The 25,013-nt window shown below is 43.3% G+C and overlaps 1 protein-coding gene across 17 annotated transcripts in view; it reads right to left on the bottom strand.

Annotated features, from left to right (window-relative positions):
• Positions 1 to 25,013, bottom strand: part of CAMTA1 (calmodulin binding transcription activator 1) — a 939,042-nt gene that overhangs the window by 126,495 nt on the left and 787,534 nt on the right. For all 17 annotated transcript variants that reach the window (XM_075121021.1, XM_075121016.1, XM_075121014.1 and 14 more), the window contains 2 exons: positions 4,764 to 4,904; positions 979 to 2,831 (listed from right to left, as the gene is read on the bottom strand). In XM_075121021.1, coding sequence (XP_074977122.1) covers positions 979 to 2,831; positions 4,764 to 4,904 — 1,994 coding nt within the window. The remainder of the gene's footprint in view (positions 1 to 978; positions 2,832 to 4,763; positions 4,905 to 25,013) is intronic.

Below are 25,013 nucleotides of genomic sequence, written 5' to 3'. Positions count from 1 at the left end.
AAGTATGAATGCTCCTGTATTATACTGAATCCCTTCTCACCGGACAGGTGCAATTCTAAGGCTTTAGGAAAGTAATCCATTACCTGTTCCCTTAACAGCTTTGTCTTGGGAGTCATCAGATGGTCATTTCACTGAAAGATAGGTAAACTACTCTGCTTCTCACCCCAGATGTGTTCCCTCCTGCCCACTCACAATTCCATATCAAGAGATTTCAGAGTTCAGATGCACTCTAGTGGTTTTAGATCACAGAAACAATGGACATGCAATAATTGAGATACAATTCACCAGAGAGTTCTGAACAATTAGAGCACAGCTGATTTTTCTTGAAGTGCTGCATTTATCCCAATAATAAGCCCATAAGAAAATTTTCTAAGTCTAGGCTCCGGAAACTACTAAAGGACAATTTCTCTTTACATCTGACCCAGTTTGATTATGTCTATTCATTATAATGGTCAAGGCTGAATATTTTTCACCCAACAGTAAGGTTTTTCATGTAAACAGGAGTTTGTGTTGCTGGCATTTCCAATCTATGGTGCAAGTGATTGTACCTGTATCAGGTATGGAACCAAGTTAAGTACTGAACCTAATGAAGGAACTCCTGGCCAGATATTTAGCTATTGGCAACATTAAAACCAATTACAGATTTAAGCGTCAGGCTCAATGTGCAGTGGGCACAACATTTCTAAATAAACGAGGCAACACTGGGAATGCATCTCATTGAAGATACTTTGCTTTATAGTGAAACAAACCATTTCTGTTCTGATGCTTCATAAGTGAGGAAAGAAGCCTTGTCAGGGTAATGAGGTGCTTAATAAAAAGATCACTCAGACATGAAAATGACCTCAAATGCTCTTATTTCTAAGAGGAGATATTTAAAAGCCTTGTCAAAGTTTAAGCAAGAAGGTTCCTGGAGCCCTTATTAACTAAGGAATTAAAGATGGGTGAGTAATTGTTAATGAATAAAAGCTGGAAGCTTACCTCAGGGTAAGACCACTCTGGTGAGTAATCTGTCACCATGAACAAGCGCCCGCTCTGCTGCAACATCCCCAAGGTGCCTTGTGCTGTGGCTGCTGAGACCACCTCAGCCACATGCATGTATGCCATGGTACTGGCTCCATTCTCGGCACTGCTGAGCTGCATGCTGGCTTGCTGAGGGCTGCAGCAAGGAATGCACATTTCAGCCTGGTTGTAGGTTGCTCTGTTGCCATCTTCAGGCTGAGATAGCCCGGCACTGTCACCTGACACCAGCTGGTGCCCATAGATGGCATTACTCCCACCTTCTACTGATATGAAATCATTAATAAGATCTGAAAACTGGTTGCTGAAGGAGATGTCAAAATGGTCCAAATTAAGCTCCATGTTGGAGGAGTTGTTTAAGCTGGGATGGGCCACTGGGTAGAGTCCTTGCACCATATTTCCTTGGAGAATAGGGAGATTATTCCCGCTCCTGATACCACCATTGGCCTCGGGCTGCATGTAGTGTTCTGTGCTACAGGCTTGAAGATCCCCTGATTTAAGAAGATTTTCATTCCCTTCTGCCTGCTGGGAGGTCTCCATAGGAACTTCAGCTTCTGCAGTCATAGCCTGGAAGTTTGCTTGGAACTGCATGAGCTGGAGAGAAGAGGTGGACTCTATTCTAGTTTCCACTGTGCCATTGCAATTAGAGGTTGTTTGGGAGGATTCTGTTTTCACATTGGGGATTCCTAAAGTGTTCACAAAAGAGCCACTTGTCTCATTCAAGTTGTTATGAGTGTTTTGTTCAAGAGGGAGAGGTTTGCTGGCATCCTGCAGAAAGAAGCTAGGGGAAGGGGTCTGGTGAACATGAGGACTCTGGACTGTCTGGTTGAAACTGGAAGAATAGTCCTTGTTGGAGTCAATGGCACTGAAGTCCATTTGCTCCAAGGTGGTACTTGGGCTCAGACCGCCTCCAGATGGAAGCAGACCTGATCCTGTAGTAAGGGTGAGAGAATTAGATGCAGAAGTGGAGGAAAACGCTTCTTTGGACATCTGTTGTTCAAAAGAAGTGTCCTCAGTTTTAATCTCTTTAGTTAGGGCTGCACTGAAATTGAACCCACGTTCTGTTGTGGGTGACTGTCTTACGTTGGTACTAATGCTGTCTCCTTTTAGGCCTCCTCCACCATAAGTCTGTCCCTGCTTGGGATTATTAAGAAAACAGTCTGGGTCAAAATTCATGGTGGTTTCTGGAATTTTTCTGCTACCATCCAGAGTTGTAGAGAGCACAAGCTCGTCAGAGACATTGGTGGGCAACATAGACAAGCTCTCTGAACTGCCTGGTGTAGGAAAAGCAAACTTGTGGCCATCTGAGCTCACAGCCAGTACCAGTCCTTGTGCAGCGGCATCTGAGGATAGGAGGTGTTGATTTGGGCCAGTGGTGGGTGACATGGTATACACGGCTTCACTGGTGACTTCTGACATAAATACTGTGGCACTTTGCGATAAACTTCCCATCACCGAGGCAACAGCCATGCTGGAGACACCAGTGACTACTGGGCTATCAGCCATATCGGGGTCGCTATTTAATCCACTGCTGATGGATACAGGAGAATTCTGGGTAGTGTCAGGAACTTCCACCTGATTGGTGGAAGAGACCTCAGTACTGTTTTGATGGAGCAACACAGGTTTTGCCACTTTGCCATTCCTCTTCTCCCGGCTGGAGGTCTTGCCATGACTGTGCTCATTCTTGCCTTCAGAGACATCATTATTTTGTACCTCTGAGTGAGTGCTGTACCCACCTGTCCTTGGTTCGACCTTGGGTGATATGATGCGATGTTTGGCACTGTTACACTTGTGATGCACACTGCTACCTGCTCCTGTTCGAAAACACAAACAACGTGTGCAATTAACAAACTAATAAATGAAGATCACATTAATTGTGCTATTTTCCAATTATGGCATGGGATAACTATACTAGAGAGAGAGAGAGTCTGTATGAATGGGAGTGTGTGAGAGACAGACAGATTTTAAATGAAGTTAATTTCTTGCCAGTGTCAGATTGACAGCTCTGAAAACTGAACTTCCTTTTACATCCATGAACAGATATGCTATGTGCAAAGACAGCAAGCCACACCACCTTCCCCTTCCCTCAAAAAACACACAGCACTCAGTGCTAGCTTTACCCTTGACCTGATCAGACCCCCTCTAGAAATGAGGAGGGACTTCAGGCTCTGTGCCCACTCTCAGGATTGTTCAGTATGTGCCCAAGTCTCACTGTTGGGACTGTTGAGACAGGCCCCTATTACTGATAGCTGTGGTGACGGATTGGTGTGATGTGGGCCACATTCCACTAGGAACTAAGAAAAGACTCCCAGCCTCCCTCCAACACAAATAACACAGACTCATTTCACACAGGCCATCTGTCAGATGGCTTGGTATCCGCTCATGTGGATTGAGTTCCAAATGATGATCTAGAGCTGAAAGACTCCATATCCCACTTCCGTTCCCTCTATCATCCAGCCATCTATGTTATTTTTCTTATTATCTTGTCCAATTACAGTTGTTGGCCAAATTATTAAAGAGAAAGTAAATTAGAACAGAGAAAGCTTTCCCCTCCCAGAAGTACTGTAATATGTAGCTCTTCATATCAGTTGCATTCAGTTCACAGGCTGACAGCTAAAACATTTTGGAGCTTGAAAGGTTTTGTACATTGGTGATTAGTACCACACAGGATGAAAAACCAGTGAGGAAAGGTCATCAGAAAGCAATTCTGGATAGGAGGTTAACCCAGTCATGCCTTTATTTGCCTGTCACGGGATGAGTATCACTTGTTTCTGGGAGCTGCAAAATTAAGCTGGCTAGAGTAAATGATTTTCCCGGTGACTGTCTTTTCACCACAAAATCTGGCACTGGGACTGCTTTTTCTGAAAAGAAAGGCCCATGAATTTTTGATATTTCTTCCTCTAATTGATTCAGTTTTCCCAGAATGAGGTAAGAACCTTAATTATTGTACAGTATAATGACCTAATGGGTAAAGAAACCTTCTCCCCATAGCTAATGGCTACAATTACAACTTCCTTCTTCTGGACAGCATAAAGTGGCTGTGTAGCTGCTATAATTTGCTAAATCTTTTTGTTCCTTGCCCTTGAAGGGGAACTTCTCTATTATATGTGCAAGATCTGAATCAGGTCACCTAAAGTAGTTCAGAACAAATCTTCTGAAACTAAATGCAATAGTAAATCTCTCCATTCTCTTAGGAACAAAACTGAACAAGAACTAGAGAGAGGCTTCCAAGTTGCAATCTTTGAGTGTGACTATAATAAATAGGGGATGTGTGTGTCAGGATGCAAGCTGCTGTAAAGCAAAGTGATACTGTTACGTTACAAAGCAAGCAGCAGACTTAGCATAAGACAAAACATCAAAGGGAAGAATAAAAGAATTCATGTTCAGATCTGCAAGCCTGGATCAAGTGCTGATCCTTAGGGGTTGAATTTTAATCCAAACGTAGGTATTTCAGAGGTCATCAGTCTTACTAAATCTTGATTGTATAAGACGACCGGGGAAAAAAAACCCTGAAGCACAGACGGTATTTTTCTTTGACAAATTTCTCTAAAGACTAATTAATTTATTGTACATTTTACTTGACATCAGCAGTAGTTTCTTAGCAGTGGCTCACAAGTTCCATTCATAGGAAATCAGAAATTGAAGTGGATCTCTGTATGCAGAGGGTTTCTTGGTATGCATTTGAGTTCTGATTTAGAAGGGGACTTAGCCCTGTTGTCTGCTCTCTACCGTAATCAGCTACTCACCCAAGTTGCCGGTGCAGAGACAATTGTGCGTCCGAGGCTGTGGTTTTGTCTGGTGACTATCGAGGATCTGCTGAACAAGCTGCTCCACAGAGAACCCTGAACTGCTGTTCCCATTGCTGCAAGTCCACTTAATGCCATGAACTGTGGAGAGAACAGCAGAAAACATCCATCAGAGGCTAGTCAGAACACAGCAGCAAATCATTAAGAGCTATCCCCCAAAACATGTGAGGCTTCACAGTGCTGTCAGATCTGCAGGATAATAGTAAAGAACAATATTAATTAATAATACTTTACAATTTTCTAGTCCCTTCAATTCAAGGATCTCAACAAGCAGTGCATGGATTAGGCCTCACAACCAGCTTGTGAAGTAGGTATAATTACTCCCATTTTTAAAAAGTGAGCCCCAGTGGTTAAGTGACTTACCCAAGGTAATACAGGAAGTTAGTGGCAGAGCCAGGCATATAATCAAGGGACCCTGACTTAAAGTCCCCTTCTCTAATGCCTCACCACCTCTCAGATATTGCTATAGGAGCTTCTAGTGTTCCAGAGTTGCTAGTCAGTATCTGGCTAGCTCTTTATTTAACTACTCACAGAGAGAGAGTGAGAGAGAAAACAAATGTACAGCACAGCTGATTCAGCTCCAGAAGAACTGGCGAAGATAATTGCCAAGTAAGATATTTATTTAAATAGCTTAAAACACCTGATACAAGTGTACTCCCCAACAATAACAACTATGATGCAACAAAGACCTGGTCTGGGGAATGAGGTTGCAAATTTTACCCACCTTCTCTGCATTCATCTGTCTGCAAACTCCATGGCATTTGTACAGATGGTTTCTTCCTAATCCCATGAGCAAATTTTCAATAATAAACCAGTGAACATACACCAAGGAGAAAAAAGATTTCAGCAGGAAATGAATTTCAGTTTCCTATTGGCAGGGGTTCATTAAACGAGGTGAGTGATAAAAAAATAGTGGTGAGAACTCTCCTGACAATGTATTTAACATTTATTAGAAACTAGTAAGCTGCAAAGATAGGGGATGGCAGTGTCTGTGTTTGATTCAAATAACTGCTCAGGTTTTACAGCAGCATTCTGCTATCTTTTGACTATGTAATGTGCAAGTGGAGTTAAATAGTTTTATATAAAATCACCAACCAACAATTTATTAATGCAACAGGAAATTTTAAGTCATTTGTAGAAAAGTTGAGGGCAGCTTTTTTGTGAGCTTCCCTTGGCTAGTGTGTTAGTCAGGCCAATGGGAGGGCTGAATTGTTGACACGGAAACTAGCTCTTAGAATTATGGCTTCATCCTGGAATTTTTCAGATGCAGAATCTCATATAAAATAGCTTTTCTCAACCTAACAAAATGAGAAGCTACTTTCAGTGAAATATGTTAGAGAAAGGTATTTTACAAAAGTTATTTTCATTTTATCTCCTCTAGTACTTCTCTATGCTTTATATTTTTTGTTTAATGTCCCTTGTGTACTCTAGAATGTGTTTTTAGATTCCCAGAAGCCCTATATGTTGGCAAGATCATTTGCAAGGTGAATCACAGTCTTTTCCCCTTAACTTTGTCCATTCAGCTTCTGCAATTTTTGGTTCAAGCCACTAGATCTTGTCCTTAAAGGTGCTGAGCATTCTGGGACACTCCAGCAAAGAAGGTTCCTTGCAGATTCAAGCCCCCAAAGCCTCAGCCTGGAAACACTGAATTAATAGAATCATATAAATGTCAGGCTGGAAGGGACCCTAAGAAGTCATCTAGCCCATCCCCCTGCACTAAGGCAGGACCAAGTATACCTAGACCATCCCTGACAGTGTTTGTTTAAGCTGCTTTTGAAAACCTCCAATGACAGGATTCCACAACCTCCTTTGGTAACCTGTTCCAGTACATAACTATACTTCTAGTTATAAAGTTTTCCTAATACCTAACGCAAATCTCCCTTGTTGCAGATTAATCCCATTACTTACTGTCCTACTTTCAGTGGACATGGAGAAATAACAGTTACTAACCTCTTTTGTATCTGTTGTTCTTCAAGATGTGTGGCACATGCCCATTCCACTCTTGGTATCTGTGCACCCAGAGTGCAGCCGACAGAAACTTCTTCACTCTCCCTCTGCTGGTGCATGCCGTTGTGTGCAGGTATAAAGGGCGGAGCCATCCCTAGCCCCCTCTGTTTCTTCTTGTTATAACTCTGATGGGTCCTGGAACGGACATGTGCAACACATCTCGAAGAACAACAGTTACGGAACAGGTTATTAACTGTTTTTCTTCTTCAAGTGATTGTCATGTGCATCCCACTCTTGGTGACTCACAAGCTGTAAAAAAAGGGTGTGGGATCAAAATAAAGACTGAAGAACAACTTGTCCCACTCTACATCATCATCTGGAGTCTTGAGAAACAGCATAGTGGGAGGCAAATGTGTGGACCGAGGACCAGGCTGCTGCTTTACATGTGTCTGCAGCAGAAGCTTGTGCCAGAAAGGCCACCAAATTTGATTGTGACCGCATTGAATGACCTGTAACTCTGATGGGCAGAGCGACATTAGCCAAATCATAGCACATGTGTATATAGGAGGTGATCCAGGAAGAAATTCTCTGGGTGGAGACTGATTGACCTCTTACTCTATCAGCCACTGCTATGAACATCTGGAAAGATTCACAAAAGTGTCTGGTTCTATCTGGATAAAATGCCAAAGCTCTTTCTCCATGCTTGTATGTCGTTTTGGGCAGAGAACAGACAAATAAATAGGCTGGTTGATTTGGAAAGGGAAAACACCTTTGGGAGGAACTTTGGATGAGGGCGCAGGCAAACCTTGCCCTTAAGAAAGATCATATATGGAGGTCCCAACATTAATCTTCGCAGCTCCCCTTCTCTTCTGTGCAAGGTAATGACCACCGGAAAAGTCAACTTCATTGACAGAAGCAGCTGAGAGCAGGCAGCCAACAGTTCAAATGACAATACTAGGTTTAGATCTTGCACAGGGGAGTCTTGCATTTGAGAGTATAATTTGATGAAGACCTTTAAAAACCTTTTGGACATGATGTCATTGGATAAAACAGGGTGACTGTCCACCTTAGGATGGAACATTGAAATAGCAGACAGATGCACCTTGGTGAAACTAACTGCCAAACCTTAGTGTTTCAGCCATGGTTCTAGCTGCTGCGTGGGCTGCGTCCAGCCCTGCCTGCAGCGATGTTCTCGTGACTAGTCTGCCCTTATTGAAGAGGGAATGGAACTCCTGTCTAGCATTCTCTGGAAACAGCTCCCTGAACTTTTCCACAGAGCCCCATAAATTAAAATGATACTGTCCCAGCAGAGCCTGTTGGTTAGTGATATGCAGCTGGAAAGCCCCGTCGAATAAATCTTTCTGCCAAATAAGTCCATCTTTTTAGCATCCTTTGATCTGGGGTTGACAGGCTGGAGCCCTTGACACGGTTTCTCATTAACTGATGTCACAACTAATGAGGCTGGTGGTGGATGACTACAGAGGTACTCAAAACCTTGGGAGAGCACATAATGCAGTGATACTCAGATCTTAGTGGTTCAGGAGCCAAATTAGTGATCAACATTAGCCAAAAGAGCCACAGTTGTGTGAATCCATTGTTTCATTTACTCTCTCTCTATATATACATATATACACACACACACGCAGAGCTGATGGGGAGAGTGAGACCATCAGAGCAGGCTTCTCCTTGGATGGTACTGAGACAGCCTGTCCAGGAAGCAGGAAAATGCAGTACTGAAGGTGAAATCACTGGCAGTGGTGCCAAGAGATTGGACTCTTGGAAGGACAGAGACACCAGGACTGAGAGGCAAAATAGGTTTCTTGCCACCACAAATACCTCCGGGGTAATTGGCACCAAGATGGTCTCTTGTGGTGCCGAAGAAGTTAATGGTGCCCCTTGCAGCACTGGAGCTGCCTGCCAATTTAGGCATACATTTGAAGGAGGAGTGCTTAGGTTTCAAGTGCACTCTGCTGGTCTCCTCCTCTATCCTCTTACAAGACTTGGGGGCAGATATCTTCCCCTGGCAGGTGCCTGTCTGGAAGCCTTGTACTTCTTCCTCAGTAAAGGTGAGGGAGAATGGTGCCGGGATTCTGCTAACCCTGGAGTTGCGCTTCTCACTGAAGCTGCAACAATCGGCACCAAGTCAGACCAGAACGGCTCCAACCATGGCCTGAACACTGCCTCCATCAGCTGGAATTTCTGCCTACCTTCCCTATCTTTCTTTGTCCTAGGCTTGAACTCCCTGCAAATCTGGCACCTGTCATTCATGTCTGGCTCTCCCAAGCACTTCAGGCAGCTATTATGTGGGTCACTCACTTGAGAGTTGCTTGAAAGTTGGTGACCAGGGCATACCTTGGTACCATGAATAGAAATACCCCAAATGGGGAAATGACGAGTCCAGAAAACTTTTTTTTTTAAACAGAAAAAATGATTACTTTAACCTTCCATAACTGTTGTTCTTCAAGATGCGTTGCTCATGTCCATTCCATGCTAGGTGTGCGCGTCGCCGGAGACTTTTTCCCCTTAGTGGTGTCCACTGGACCAGCCCCAGCACCCCCTGAATCCCCGTGCACATGGGCCGGTATAAGGGTTGCCGCTGGCTCCGCACCATCTCAGTTCCTTCTCACGGTAACTCCAACAGAGGGATAGGGTGGGGTCGGGGGCGTGTGTCATGGAAGGGACACAAGCAACACATCTTGAAGAATAACAGTTAACAGACGGTTATTAACCATTTTTTCTTCTTTGAGTGCTTGACTCTCAAGCAGTGCCCCTGGAGGGGGGCTCGGAGTTCACAGATGTGTTGATTGCAACACTGCTCTCCCGAAACTGGCATAGAAACTGTTGGGTGATGACGTAGTGGGGCATAAAGGTATGAATCGATGACCATGTTGCAGCGCTTCAGAAATCCTGGATTGGTATCTGCATGAGGAATGCTGCTGATGAAACCTGGGCTCTCATGGAATGAGCAGTCACAACTGCTGCAGGCAGAACCTTCGCCTGTTTGTAGCAAGCTTAGATGCAGGCGGTTATCCAGAACGAGATTCTTTGGGATGACACTGGTAGTCCTTTCATCCTTTCCGCTACTGCAACAAAAAGTTGCGCAGACTTGTGGAAGAGCTTAGTCCTCTTGATACAGAAGGCCAGGGCCCACCTAACCTCTAATGTATGGAGCTGATGTTCCTCATCAAGTGCTGGGTGGAAAGAAGACAGGCAGAAAAATTTCCTGATTGTTATGGAATTGCTACATTATTTTTGGTAGGAAAGCTGGGTGGGGATGCAGCTGGACCTTATCCTTGAAGAACACCGTATAAGGGGTATCTGATGTCAGGAGTTTGATCTTGGAGATTCTTCTGGCCAAAGGCCGAAGTGATCGCCACCAGGAAGGCAACTTTCCAAGAGAGGAGCAATAAGGAACAAGATGTCAATGGCTTGAAGGGGGGCCCCAGGAGTTTTGACAGGACCAGGTTTAAGTCCCATACGGGAAATCGGGTTGTAAACCTGCAGCTAGAGTCTTTCCAAGCCTTTGAGGAACCTGACCATCATCTCGTGGGAGAAGACTGACCTGCCCTGTACTGGAGGATGGAAGACCGAGGTGGCTGCCAAGTGAACCTTAACAGATGATAGAGCCAGACCTTGATGTTTCAGGTGGAGCAGATAGTCCAAGATGGACTGCAGGGAAGACCAAGTTGGAGAAGATTCCATTCAGGGACCAACAAGTGAAACATTTCCACCTAGCCGAGTAGGTAGCCCTGGTGGAAGGTTTACTGCTACCTCGCAAGACTTGTTGAACCTGATTCGAGCAGGCGTGTTCCTCAGGATTCAGCCATGCAGCAGCCATGCTGTCAGGTGTACGGAGGCGAGATTCAGGTGAGGCGACCGGCCATGGTCTTGCAAAATCAAGTGGAGGTGCCACTGAGAGGTCTAGAAGCCTGAAGAACCATTGCTGGCATGGCCATGCTGGAGCTATCATGGTAACCTTTGCCTTTTCCCTCTTGATTTTTAGGAGGACCTTGTGAACCAAGGGGATTGGTGGGAAGGCGTACAACAGGTCGTCTGCCCACAAGAGCAAGAAGGCGTCGGAAAAGGAGGCCTCGCTGGGCCCGTGCATAGAAGAGAACCGATGGCATTTCTTGTTCTGTCTGGTTGTGAACAGGTCCACCTGGGGAGTCCCCACTTCTGGGGGATAACACTGGTGACCTCCGGGTGAAGAGATCACTCGGGGCGAGAGTAAAGGGACCTGCTAAAGTGATCCGCCAATGCATTCCAGTCTCCTGAGAGGTGCAACACATCAAGGTGAATGATGTGCTTCACGCAGAAGTCCCACAGTAAGAGGGCCACTTGACAAGGCTGAGGATCGAGCACCCCCCTTGCTTGTTGACGTGAAACATCAAGGCCATGTTGTCCATCAAGACCAGCATGACCTTGCCTGAGAACAGGGGAAGAAACACCTGGCAGGTCAAGAGTATTGCCCTAAGTTCCCTGACATTTACATGCATGGACAGTTCTTCCTGGGACCAGAGACCCTGGGTCCTGAGTCTGCCAAAGTGGGTCCCCCACCCCAGGTCTGAGGTGTCCAAACTAAGGTTACTGTCAGACAGAGGGCAGTGAAAGGCACCCCCTTCATTACAGAATGTGGGTCTCTCCACGAAGTCAGAGAAGTTAAGACATGCAATGGAATCATGCGATCAGAGTCCAAGTGGTGTCTGCCCGATGCCAGGCACATCTGAAGGGGTATGAGGCGTAACCATGTGTACTGCACCACATAGGCATATGCTGTCATGTGACCTAACAGCTTGAGGCACACCTGGGCAGTCGTAAGTGGGTGAGCTGTGACCCAGGCAGTTAGATCGGACATAGTTCAGAACTTGGCCTCCGCAAGGTAGGACTTGGCGGAGTCAAGCACTGCCCCAATAAACTCTGTTCTCTGCACCAGGACCAATGTTGATTTCTGTGTGTTTATTAACAGATCCAGAACCCGAAAGGTGGCCCGAACTATGCCAATGCTTGCAGAACCTGAGCCCGTGAAAGGCCTTTGATCAGTCAGTTGTCCAGGTACAGGTAGACTTGCACGCCTCGATGGCCGAGGTTTTCTCTACATTATATAAAGTTCCTACCTTATATTGAGAAATTTATTTTGCAGTGAAATATTTCCAGTTTCTCCCACAATTCCTTGCGACGGCAGTGAAGTGTATGTATACTACTGCCCACAGAAAGGTCTGCTTTAAAGAACTATGTCAGCTCACTACCGCTGTTAAATCCAGTGATGAGCATGGTATTACAGGGCGCAAGTCTGATAACTGAATCATGTCTCATGGTTTATGTATAGATAACGATTTGTCTGAAGCCTGAATCAAGCAAGTTGTGAGCTGCAAGCTAAGGAACAGACAGCTTTATAGCTGGATACATATGGTAGCCTATTATTTCAGATTCTTCCATTATAACAACACAGCATGGACCAAGTGCAGGAAGCAGGCAGGAGCTGAAGCTTTTGATCTTGAAAATATCTGTAGCATTCCTAAGTGAGATCTCCAAACCCTGAGCTTTCCTGGGGAACATCCAAGTTTCATAGTCTGACATCATCGTATCAAGAGGCTACATGTTTTTCTGGGATTTACATGTTTCTCAGTGATCTCATTGGCTGTATTTTCTGATCTTTAGCTCTTGGAGGAGCCAATGAGGCTTCAGGCTTCTGCTGACAGGTGGCATTTAGTGGAAAAGTTCCATCTATAGCTTTACACTTGCTGATTGAGCAAGGTTCCAGCTCCAGACTCTATCCATGTGCTGTGACTCTTCTGGTGCTTATACTCCCCCTTATGTTATGAAGGTTATAAAATGAAAAGCCAGTCAAGGGTGACAGACTGAAAGCAGAGAAGTTCTGGATGCCTAATTTAAATTACCTACTGTCTTGGCACATCCAATATGCAGATTGTCTCCCTCCCCCTTTAAAGAAAAAACTCTTATTAGATGGTAAGCTGTTAGTACTGAATATCAAATACTATCAAGATGGCTTTTAACATGTCATGCTCGGCTTCCCGACGCATAATGAATCAGCGGGAAAGGAGATTTCTATAGGGAAAAAAGTGCATTGTGAAAGAAAGGTTAATAAAAAACAACACGTCCCTCCCCTTTCTTAAAGTCTTAAAAAGTGAAACCACTTTAAAAGCATATTTGATTAAATTTAAGGTCAGAATGTGGACATCAAAAAGGATGCAGCTAAATTCTGCAAAGTATTTTAATTCTCATTTCTGTGCAGATTCCTTTTGCACTTATTTATAATTTAAATAAATCCTGCAAACAACTCCAATATTCTTCCCTTCCCCTCCAAAAAGTGCTGTTGTGAAATGTATCCAGAAGCAGCTGCCTTTCAGCGGTGAGTGTCCTGTTCCCTGACTCACTGCTTCTGTACAGCATGTTAGAAACCTGTGGAATCAAAGTGGCTAAAGATGTATAAGGGAGTGGTGTTTTGAGAAACAGAGAACTGGGGCTGGTGTAAAGTTCATCATTAAGCATTGCAAATGGAGATGCTAACAGAAATGCCTCAGGCCTGTTCTGGAAGAGGGAGGGGTCGCTCCTCCAAGCATCTGCCTTTTCTGTTGTGGGGAAGGAGAGAATTAAAATGACCTTCCAGTATTGATTCAATAGCTACCCATTCATTAGCACTGTCAGGACCTTCTTTGATCAGCAGCAGCACAGGGAAGCAAATTATGAAACAAATAACTGGCAAAAAGGAAGATCAGAAACCAAAGGAAACTTAAATAGGGACAGAACTTACCTTCCTAGTTTCACCCTAAATCCTGGCAACCTCCACCTTCCTTCGCTGCCGTTGACTATGCCACCAAGCCCACTCCCCATCCCCAGCGCACACTTAGGTTTGAGACCATTGTAGTTGTCTTTCATGCCTCTGTCCTCTCCCCACACATCCATGCTGTCCCCAAATCTTACAGCATCCTCCCCACAAAAGATTGAAAACCCACCTATTTCTTTCTGTCCTGAGAGATAAAACACTCATCCATGCACTGATCATATCCCCTTTTGATTACTGAAAGCTCTTCCGCTCTGGCCTCCTTGAGCAACATCTCTCCTTGGGGCCATCCAAAATCCAGCTGCTAAAATTACCTTCTTCACCTTTCAATCTGACCATGTCACCCCCTTTGAATGCATTACTGGTTTCCCCTTGCTCACAACATGCCCCCACCATTTTCCTGATTCAAATCCCAACAGAGCACTCACTTCTACAATGCTACCAAATACTAACCCCATGCTAAATCCCCCTCTGTCCCAACATTAAAGAAGTGATTTAGATCAGGAACCTCTCTCATTACATACCTAAACGCTTCTGCCTGGGTTTCTCAGAGTGTGTTCTGCCCATCTGTCCTTTAAACTATAATCTCTTCAGGGAAGGGACTATTTTTATTTTTGCTCTGACAAGTGTTGAGTACAGTGCTGGCACTTATAAAATAGCCACCAGAAAAAGATGGACAGTTTGTAATAAACAAGGCCAGATCTCTGTTTACTGCAGGTAAGAACGCTCCCAAATCCTCATTCTGGAGCATGTTCTGCTGTTTGATAAAACCTGACCTACCGCTCTAAATGTCTGGCTTTTAAACTACTTAAATGTGCCTTTCAGGTGCATAACCAGGGATTCCAACTACCAGGAGGACGTCATCAAAGCCAAACGTTTGCACCCTGCCTTGCTCTGGTTGTGACCTATTATGGAAGGGGCGTTTATTCTTATGATAATCAGAATAATCAGATAATTCTTATGATTATCAGCCCATGCCAAGTAAAGAGCAAATCCCTGCAGACTTACAAGCATGAAATCTGCAGCATCAGCACATACTGCAACCTTTTTGGAACTGCTTGTTGAAGTACCTGTGTTGCCTGTCAGGCCGCCAGCGCTCCTGATGCATCCACACACCATCTGGGTTGGTGGCAGAGTAGCATGAAACCTGAGTTCAGCACAGAGAGGATGCGCTTGCGGTCTCACTGGCATGGGGCAATGGAAAGGTGCTTATTGCATACCTTTGCAATGCTTCTTATAACTTAGCTCACAGAGCAGCATGGACCCTTTGGGGATGTGCATTCTTCCCATCTATCAAGAAGGGACAAAGCCTGATTATTACTAGCCCAAGCGGGCAAGTTAGGGAACCGAGACTTGTGCAGCTTTACTGACTGCTATGGCAACTTTAACATTTAACACTGGAAGTTCAAGAACTGCCCAGAGAACAGCATCTAAGATCATGGCGTTAAATTGTTCTCCCAAGCAATCTACAGATACTACCTACAATAAAAAGTAATTCTTACTAAGACTTCTTGTTTCTATCAATGTTAATCAGGACAAAGTTGTTATCATTGAGCCAGTCCCTTTCTCAATACTCAGAATTTCATACCTGGTTTGCTAAAGCTCAGTTGGCAGGGACAGAACAAATGTTCAAACACTTAGCTCACAAGAAGTGAACCAAACTTTAACTACTTAGCTAGTATTTCACGACTGACCAAACTTCTGGTTTTGGGACAGCCAATTAACTTTCATATCTGCTTCTCAGACATACACAGCACACGGACATTTTTCAAGGAATGGCAGGCTGGCATTTGAGAGGGAGATAAAGTTGGTGTGATATCACACTGAGGACATTAGAGAGGAAAATGATTGGCAGCAGCCAGAGGCCCCCAGGCCCTTTTAAATTACCTGGGCCACTGTTGTCAGGCCTGTGGTCACGTGACCTAGCGTGCTTGCCAGCATAGCTTTTAGTAATAAAAAGTATTATTAATATCTCCAGTCATTTTAATCAGTGAATATTCGTATTGGCGATCTATGTTTCTTTAATCAGACCTTTATAGAAAGTTTATAGTTATTGTTTTTAACTTGTTCATGTGAGTCTGAATTATCTGTAAATTCAAGGTGGTTGCCATAGCCTTAGTGTGGTTAGCCCCTTGTCTCACTGGAGGCATTGCCAAGTAGCTTTAAGTCTTTGGCACACCAGGAGGAATTGGGCACCTACCAGGAGCACTGCAAAATGAGCCCACGCAACAGAAACTTTGGAACCGTCCAAAGTCTGTGAGGTACCCCTCTCCTGTTCACACATCATACAGGTACTAAGCCAGCGCTGAAAGGGGGATTACACACCTTTTCATCGTGACACAGGCCAAGGGTCATTTAGGTCTCAACTGGTTTAATGCTACCCTACATATTTTGTAGCTTTCACTTTAAAAAATGATTTTATAGAAACTTTTTTCTCACCCTTCCCAAGAAAAAAGCCCCCAGCACATCTGAAGGAGAAAGCTTCATCAGCCAAAGATCTCTCTGAAATTCCCATAGCTATACTCAAGCACAAAATTGACTATTACCTCTTCAGGTCGTTAAATTGTATGTAGTCATCCACCTTTGGCTCTAGTGCAATCATACTGGTTGAATCCACCTCCCACCTGCTCACCATTCTCTCTCCTTATAGTCAGACATGTATTCCCTTTTCTCATAAACCCTTGTCTTCTGCTGTATCCAAGAGCCCCAAATAAATCATCAAGCTTAATCTCATGGCTTCTTCTGTTTCCACGTATGGCACCATAACCCTCGCATTTACTGTTGCTAGTAGGATACTTCGTGTATGTGCCAGTGACAACTATGATGGGCCCTGATGCCTACATCAAGTAGTGAATGTCACAAGAGGCTACAACCCTCCGCTAGCTGCCATCACAGGGCATAATCTCCGATCCATCTTTGTCCCATGTGCCAGGATCACAGGGGAAAGAGGGAAGTTGGATGCAAAGGCTGACTACTATGAGCAGTAGCACTGTACGCCAAGCTATTGATGCTGAAACTATGGGCTTTCTTCATAGCGGCATGTGTCATTACAGCAGACTGAACATTTTAATATTTTTAAAAGCCTCATTTAGTGACAAACTTAAAATAAAACTGTGGCCTTGGAAAGACTTTGGGGCAGGTCAGGACCAGACCTGATCTCTGTGCCTCATTTCCACCTCCGGTATGGATTATTGCACTGTATCTCTCAGCAAAGACAAATGAGAGCAAAAACTAGTCTGAACAAGCCCGTCTCTCCCAATCAGGTGGAATGATTTTGCTGGTCTCAGCTCAGTTGCTACAGCGCTATTTCTCTCATCAGTGACTGCTCCAGCTGGCATAAGAAGCTGTCAACTGAGAACAACAACAAATGTGCTTCTCATCAGCATTGGATGCAGTGAGGAGAGTGTCATCAGGTGGATTGGCCCCAACAACTCAGGCAAGGAGGAATGGGACAGAGCTCCTCTTCTGTGCCTCCCAGGCATGATGCATTTTAACTCTTTGTGTCTTGTAACTCAGGTTAAGAGGAAAATTTCCAGTGCTGTCTGCTCTATGAAGCAGATTTTCAATAGAGCTCAGCGTCCAAGAATGCCCCCTGCTTCCATACTGAGAACAATGGAATTCCCTCTCTGCCACCCCACTGAGAACAAAGCCAGCTGCTGGGTTCTGAGTTCTTTTGAAAATTCTGCCCCAAACCATGCCTGCCTGAAGAATGGTGCTCCCCCCGCCCCCACATCTGAAGGGCCAGATTTCCAAGCACTTTATGATTTCAACACCAAATGTAGGCATGATCAATAGAAGAGCTTCATAAACGGTCCTAATTTCCTCACGTCATTTGGATTCGAATCCCAAACCGGCCTTCCTAACTACAATTTCTGAACTCATTAAAAATGTCCGAAATTTGTTGTTTTATGCTAAGAGATGGGATTACCCATCAAGGATGTTATCTCTGGAAAATTCCACTAAAGCAGCATTACCGAAACTGGATGCTGGCCTCCCTGGGAAAGGAGATCTGTCCAGGGGGTCGGGAGGAGGACATGAAGGAGAGGGGTTCTGCCGGATTTTAATTTTTGAAATTCAGCTTTTCTCTCCCCTCTTATGACATTACTGGAAGAACATGAGTGGAAGTTGACTGAGGAGGGAGGGGGAAATGATTTTTATTTAGAATTTCTGAATAAATCTTGGGTGCCATTTGAGCTAGTTCGTGTTAACTCAAATTCCTGACTAACAACTGGAAGAAAAGGTGTTTTGTTAATGGTTCAAAATCCCCCTCCTTCAGTTAAGGGCTGAGAAAGCTCCTGATCCACCTCTCTGAGCCATACAAGGAGATGTCCAGTAAGAGCAGAGAGTCTTAATAAAAGGGGGAAAAGAGGGGAGAGCGAGTGAGCAGAAAACCAACTTTTTATTAAATAACACTTTCAGATCTGTGTCTGCCATAAGGAAAAAAAAAGGAACAAGCCCATTTTTTTAATTTTGTTGTTCCCTGTACAATTCCCTCAGCTGAAGGGACTTGACCACTTCCCTCAATTCCTTGTTTCTAAAGTACTCCCATTTGAGAAATCTGTGCTCTATGGCTGGGGAGAGCTGCTCTAGGAAGCTGGGTTGAAGCTCTCCAGCAGCCAGTGCTGGGCCTTACTCATCTCACCTACACGAGTTTTACTTCAGTGCAATCTCAGTGGAGTTACTCCTGATTGACAGAGGCATGATTGAGAGCAGAACCAGGCCTATAGCAGCTACCCCTTAAACCTCCCTTGGAAAGGGATTTTCCCCAGGACTCAGCAAAGGAGAGCAAACAACTCTGCATGATGGTATTCAGGCACTGAGAGCAAAACTCATTCTGGCTGTGCCAGCGGGTACAATATGCAAGTACCCAATTGCTCTTGGGCCAAACAGGCCCACATATACAGTCAAGATGCTATATTTTTTTTACTGAAAAAACAGGGTTTTCCAATACTACACACGTTTCATGGGCTTGGCTCACGCTCCTAATATAAATGAATGGTGTGTACAAGTAACATTTTACGAACCATTAGGAAAGGGATAGATAATACAACCAATATATAGATAATCCTGCTATATAAATCCATGGTATGTCCATACCTTAAATTCTGCCTGCAGTTCTGGTCACCCCATCTCCAAAAAGATACATTAGAATGGGAAAAAGTGCAGAGAAGGGCAACAAACATGACAAGGGTCGGGAACAGCTTCCGCGTGGGAAGAGATTAAAAAGACTGGGACGGTTCAGCTTAGAAAAGAGACGACTCGGGGGCGACATAATAGATATCCATTAAACCATAACAGCACAGGGAACGTGAATAAGGTAGGGTTATTTACCCTTCACATAATACACAAACCAGGCTTCACCCAATGAAATTAGTAGTCAGCCAGTTTAAAATAAACAAAGGAAGTATGACTTCATAAAGTGCACAGTCACCCCGTGGAAATTGTTGCCAGGTAATGTTGTGAACACTAAAAGCATAATAAGATTAAAAAAGGAATTAGATAAGTTCAGGGAGGATAGGTCCATCTATGGCTATTAGCCAAGAGGGTCAGGGATGCAAGCTCATGCTCTGGGGGTCCCTAAACCTCTGACAGCCAGAAGGTGGGACTAGACGACAGAAGATTAAACAAATCGATAATTGCCCTGTTCTGTTCATTCCCTCTGATGCATCTGGAATGGGTTACTGTCAGAAGATAGGACCATTGATCTGATCCAGTATGACCATTCTTATGTTCTTGATGCTTATCAGTCTGTTGGGAGATACAGCTTTGCACACACCATACAATGTAGAGGTTTCACTGACAGCTTTTCAATCTTGCTCTCTCCCCTGTATTTTCACTGATGCTGAATACACACACCTGTGAACTACTGACTGGACAACATGTTGATTTTGAATGTTATACAATGCCCTGATATGTCTTCCTCCTTCCAGGGATTCCAGTTTCTAAGCCCCTTCCCCTTTACAGTCTAGCACAAATATAAACACAGTATCAGCAAAAGTGAGAAGATGCCCTATTACTAGACACCCAAGTTCTGATTTTTAATTATAGCAGCAAAGCCAGGCAGGAAAGAAATGCCTTGCCTTTGGACCCTGAGCCTCATACACAGAAGACATAAAGTATAATAAGAGAGGAGTCCATGACTAGCTAAATCAAACCAAAGGAGGTCTGGTTTCTGGAAGAAATTGACTCTCTCAGCTGGTCTTTGCAATAGGCCCAAATCACCATATCATCTGTGACAATTCTGCCTTTATGCCTGTGGAGCTGTTGGGTATTGCCCTGAGACACCATAGAGGCTAGATCTGAAACTACCCTAAGAATAGGGTCTAAGCTAGAGGCTCACTTCAGTTATTAAAGGCCCCCAAGGAGAGAGATGTTCTATAGTGTGTTATTAAAATAATGGATTTCCGAAAACTTGTTTACTGAATATAAACAGCTTAGAACACAATCCAGCTAACTGTGGGCCACATGGGTATGGGTGTGTGTAAGGCAAGCTCTCTGTCAAGAAATCCTAATAGTGTTAGGATCCTATATTAATCCTTATATTAAAATATTGTTCCATACATTAAAAACAATCAAAGCTATGTAAATTATAAAAGGATTTCCAGAATTCTATTGGCTTTCACAACTTTGCAGTCAAAGTGATACCGGCAGACAGGAACAGTAACCCTCAAGAAATACTGACTCCCTAGACAAATGAGACCAAATTCTGCTCTCAGTCACACTTGTGCAAACCCTCTGAACTGCAGTGGCCTAACAGAGCAGAGTTAGGCATTTGGTATTTATCACACACACTATTTTATTAAACCCTTTGGGGAGCTTTTCCTTAAGGTGCTTCCAAACAGCACAAACAACGAGGAGTCCTTGTGGCACCTTAAAGACTAACAAATTTATTTGGGCATAAGCTTTCATGGGCTAGAACCCACTTCATCAGATGCATGGAGTGGAAAATACAGGAGCAGGTATAAATACATGAAAAGATGGGAGTTGCCTTACCAAGTGTGAGGTCAGTCTAATGAGACAATTCAATTAACAGTAGGATACCAAGGGAGGAAAAATAACTTTTGTAGTGGTAATGACAGTGGCCCATTTCAAACAGTTGACAAGAAGGTGTGAGTAACAGTAGGGGAAAATTAATATGGTGGAAATTAGGTTTAGGTTTTGTAATGACCCAACCACTCCCAGTCTTTATTCAGGCCTAATGTGATGGTGTCCAGTTCGCAAATTAATTCAAGTTCTGCAGTTTCACGTTGGAGTCTGTTTTTGAAGTTTTTTTGTTGAAGATTTTCCACTTTCAGATCTGTTATTGAGTGACCAGAGAGAATGAAGTGTTCTCCTACTGGTTTTTGAATGTTATAATTCCTGATGTCAGATTTGTGTCCATTTACTCTTTTGCGCAGAGACTTCTAGTCAACTGTTTGAAATGGGCCTCTCACTTGGTAAGGCAACTCCCATCTTTTCATGTATTTATACCTGCTTCTGTATTTTCCACTCCAAGCATCTGATGAAGTGGATTCTAGCCCATGAAAACTTATGCCCAAATAAATTTGTGAGTCACTAAGGTGCCACAAGGACTCCTTGTTGGTTTTCCTGATACAGACTAACACAGCTACCACTCTGAAACCTGTCACCAAACAGCAGTGTCCCACTAATGCTCTTTCCAGCCAGTGAGAATTTTTTTGGCACTGGCCACCAGGTGGCACTAACTGATTAGAAAATGAATTCCTCTTTGCTTTCATGGGAAATGAAAGCCTTTGTTGATTTTGCTTCATGATATTCTATAATCATCAAGATTACAGTCCAAGAACAAAAATCCCACCCCCCAATAGTGAATGTTTTGGTCTTTGACCTGAATAATTAAGAGAAAACAAGACTTCCCGACACAGTAGTTGTTCATTAGTCACGGGATATGTAAGTGTCCAGTAAGTACCAGGCACATGGGAAGTAATGTGAGCTAATTGTCAAATGAGGTATTGTACCTAGGTAATACCTGGACTGAATGAAGAATGTCAGAGATTGTTTTAGTGGATTTTCTTTTGACGATAACTTTTTTGTCACATTTTCAGTGGCCAGTGCTTTTTAATAACATACTGACAGAAGACAGGTTTGTTAAAATATTATTAATAAAGAGTGTGTTTCATTGAAAACATCAGGCCTTCTTGTTCAGCTGTGGAGCACAAACAAGAAGAGTGAAAGAACTACAACACAAATACATCTCACCCCCTCTGCCCACTCCTCCACCACCAACATCCACACATTGAACATATTCCACCAGCTCTTTCAAAGGTCCCATCTGTGTTTTAGTGAGTGAAGCCATCATGAACTCAGGACATAATCCAAACCAACAGCTAATTTATAAGCATCTGTAACTAGGATTATTTAGGAAACCACCCGGGGGACACTCTGCATTCAATAGCAGTCCACAATCCAGAATGCAAGGCTAACAAGAAACAGAAATAATTTAAAGTCTTGCCAAATCTAGTCAGTATTCAAAATAAAGAAATAATACTGGCACCCATGTCCAAAAGACTTTACAATAACTGATACTGGGCTAATATTTGTCTGTTTTGGGGACTGTTTGGTCTAGTGTTCTTGGTGGTATTGCTTCATTATTATTAACACCCACTTTTACACACTAGGTTTATTACATTGTAATAGAGCTAACTGGTATCTAAAAGATTGCCTAAAGCTCTGGGATGAAGTCTGTGGTCACCAGTTTTGCTCCTCTGGGACAATGGAACTTTCTACAATACGGGTAAAACTTGTCTGTGCACGAGACAGAGCTTCCTTGGGGACTGATCCCAGATTGTGGAATGAACTTCCTCAGGAATGCACAGCCCTCATCTTCTGCTCCAAGTAAAAGGTACATTTCTTTGGCCTTGCCTTCTCTAACATATACAGACAGCTTCATGTGTATATATGTATTAGATTAAAAATATTCCAAAATAAAACACTCCACTGCACACATCTCCTCCCCCTGGGGAGAGAATAAAAGAACAAGCATGTGACAGATATTAGTCACACTATTAGAAGGAGCTCAGATTCTACAGTAATGAGGATGGCATAAGAACCTATATGGAATAGAATAACAAGTATTGTAATTAAATTTGTATTGTTTTTTCATAAAAATAACAAACAGGTAAGACTTAGGCCAACCAAAAATATCAGTTCTGTGATACTGATAAAAACTGAGATTATTAAAACTGGAACTATTTTACATATTTAATTTACTTTTCACATTTAGGTCAGATGTGACTACATTGTTAAGCTTTACTTTCTGTTTATGGTCACTTTCTGATTCTCCAGAAATAGTCCTTTGTAGCTGCATTTCAGATTTCTAGCATAGCAGCTGTGGAAGTTTCAAATTCCTCCATACTCTATTTTAATAGATTTGGGGGGTTTTAAGCATGAAAACATTTCTATTTGTATAGAGCTTTGTAAAACCGCAAGACCACCCCCTTGATCAACTGAAGAAAGTCTACATTTGGGGTCTGAATACTTGACAGTGGCTCTTTATCCTCATAAAATGTAATGACCAAGAGGAAATGGGAGTACCTAGCAGGCTTTTGTATGGATGTCCACAGAAAATAGATTCTCGTTGGCTATCAGAATTATCAAGTTTTGAAACTGAATTTAACTTAAGCTTTTTATTTAATCTTCAACTGACACCGGTAGTCCCACTATCTATCCCACTCCCTCAACGTGTAAGCCCCGCCACAGATTTGATAGCACAGACAGTGCAGTCTGTGGTGGGTCCCAGGTCACTACCAAAAGCACTGGGGTGTTTCATTTACAGAGCCAGAATTGAGCATGTCCAGAGAGAATCGGTGGACGCAGGGATGAGCACAATATTTGTGTGTTTGATTGTATAACAGTGGTATCTTTTTATGCTCAAAGAAATAAAGTTTCAAAAGTTCCATGTACAGCCTGCAGTTTCTCCAGCTGTGGCTGTGTGAAGGCAGTATTATTAATTATCACCACAATAGTCAGCTAAGGGATAGAAACATCTGATTTTAGAGACCACATTTTAGTTCTTAGTTATAGTGGACATGAAACAAGGATCAGAACTCAGAAATCATCAGCTGCAAGCCTTCAAAGTCACGATTTGCTGGCTGAGAGAGAGAGGAAGCCAAAAGGGAGGAGAATTTGGAGAGACCCCCCACTGCCAAGCTGGCCCATGATTTGCTGATCATATGATGTGTACATACACAGAGTTCTGCTGTGTTGAATTCTGCCCCAGTATTTTGTCTGTACCACCAGATGCCTCTAAGGACATCTGCTGATCTGTTCAGAGAATCCTCAAATCAAGGATAATAGGGCATAAGAGGAAAACAATTGAGGGCAATGCCAAGCTGAGGGCCAGGCTTCATCACAGACATATAGAAATGACTTATAGGTGTCTCAGAAACAAAACTCCCAGAGAAATCTCCTGACACATTATCAATTCTCATTTTGTATAAATGTTTTACAGGGGTCCCATTCCAACAGGTCTCTTCAGAAGAAAAACATTCCATATGACACTTTCAGTTCAGGAGACCAACTTGTACTCTGCCATCTCTAAGATACAACAGCTGTGTTATCACCAACAAAATGACTTTAGTAGATAGTTTTGAATATGTCCTTGTATTTTCTATGATAACATTTCATTGCAGTTTTAATACCTGGATTTTTAAATGATATGAACAGAACCTGTATTTCTGATCTCCTAACTCTAGATGGATTCATCCATCTAAAGATTTTGAATAGCGGATCCACCCCCACCAAACTTGCCTGAATCCATCTTAATGAGATTTTGCAAAGTGATGTAATCTAGAGGAAAATACTGAGATAGTCATTGGGTTGAGACCTAACACATCACTAGGGATAATCCAGTTTGACTGAACAACCATGAACTAACATGAATGCCCAGCTGCAAATGCAGATGACTCAACTATCAGAACTGGGCCCAGGATCCCAAATAATAAAAACTGAAGTCAGCTTGATTATTTCAGTGTGTACAGTCTCATCTCAGTAATTTTAGTAAGGTAAATCAGTTGGAGATTTAAATGGAAATAAAATCCTCAGAGCATTTCCAAGAGACTATTTACCCTTCATGGATGTTCAGATGGGTTAATTTCAATCTCTTGATTAGTTCGCAGACCAACTAGATTAAAACAAGTTAACAATGTTTCCACAAAGCTCTTGGAGCTGCCGGATGGTACTGAAAGGGCCATTTTTCATCCGTAACCTAAGATTCAAGCCCAGATACAGAACAAGGAGAGGAGCATTTCTGCAGTTTTGTATGGAGCACGTTGTTGAGAGAGAGCTTGTTAAGGGGTCAGCAAGAAGGACCTTTTCATAATGGCCAAGGTCACAGCACGTCCCTGGAATCATACAGCTGATGTGAAGTCCAGGGCTTGGAGTCTGTGTGTACTGAAGCAACACCTCTAGTACTTGTCCTTGCT

Source organism: Caretta caretta, chromosome 18 (genome assembly GCF_965140235.1).
Source record: "Caretta caretta isolate rCarCar2 chromosome 18, rCarCar1.hap1, whole genome shotgun sequence".
NCBI classification, from domain to species: domain Eukaryota; kingdom Metazoa; phylum Chordata; order Testudines; family Cheloniidae; genus Caretta; species Caretta caretta.
This window is presented reverse-complemented; position numbering and strand designations above follow the sequence as displayed.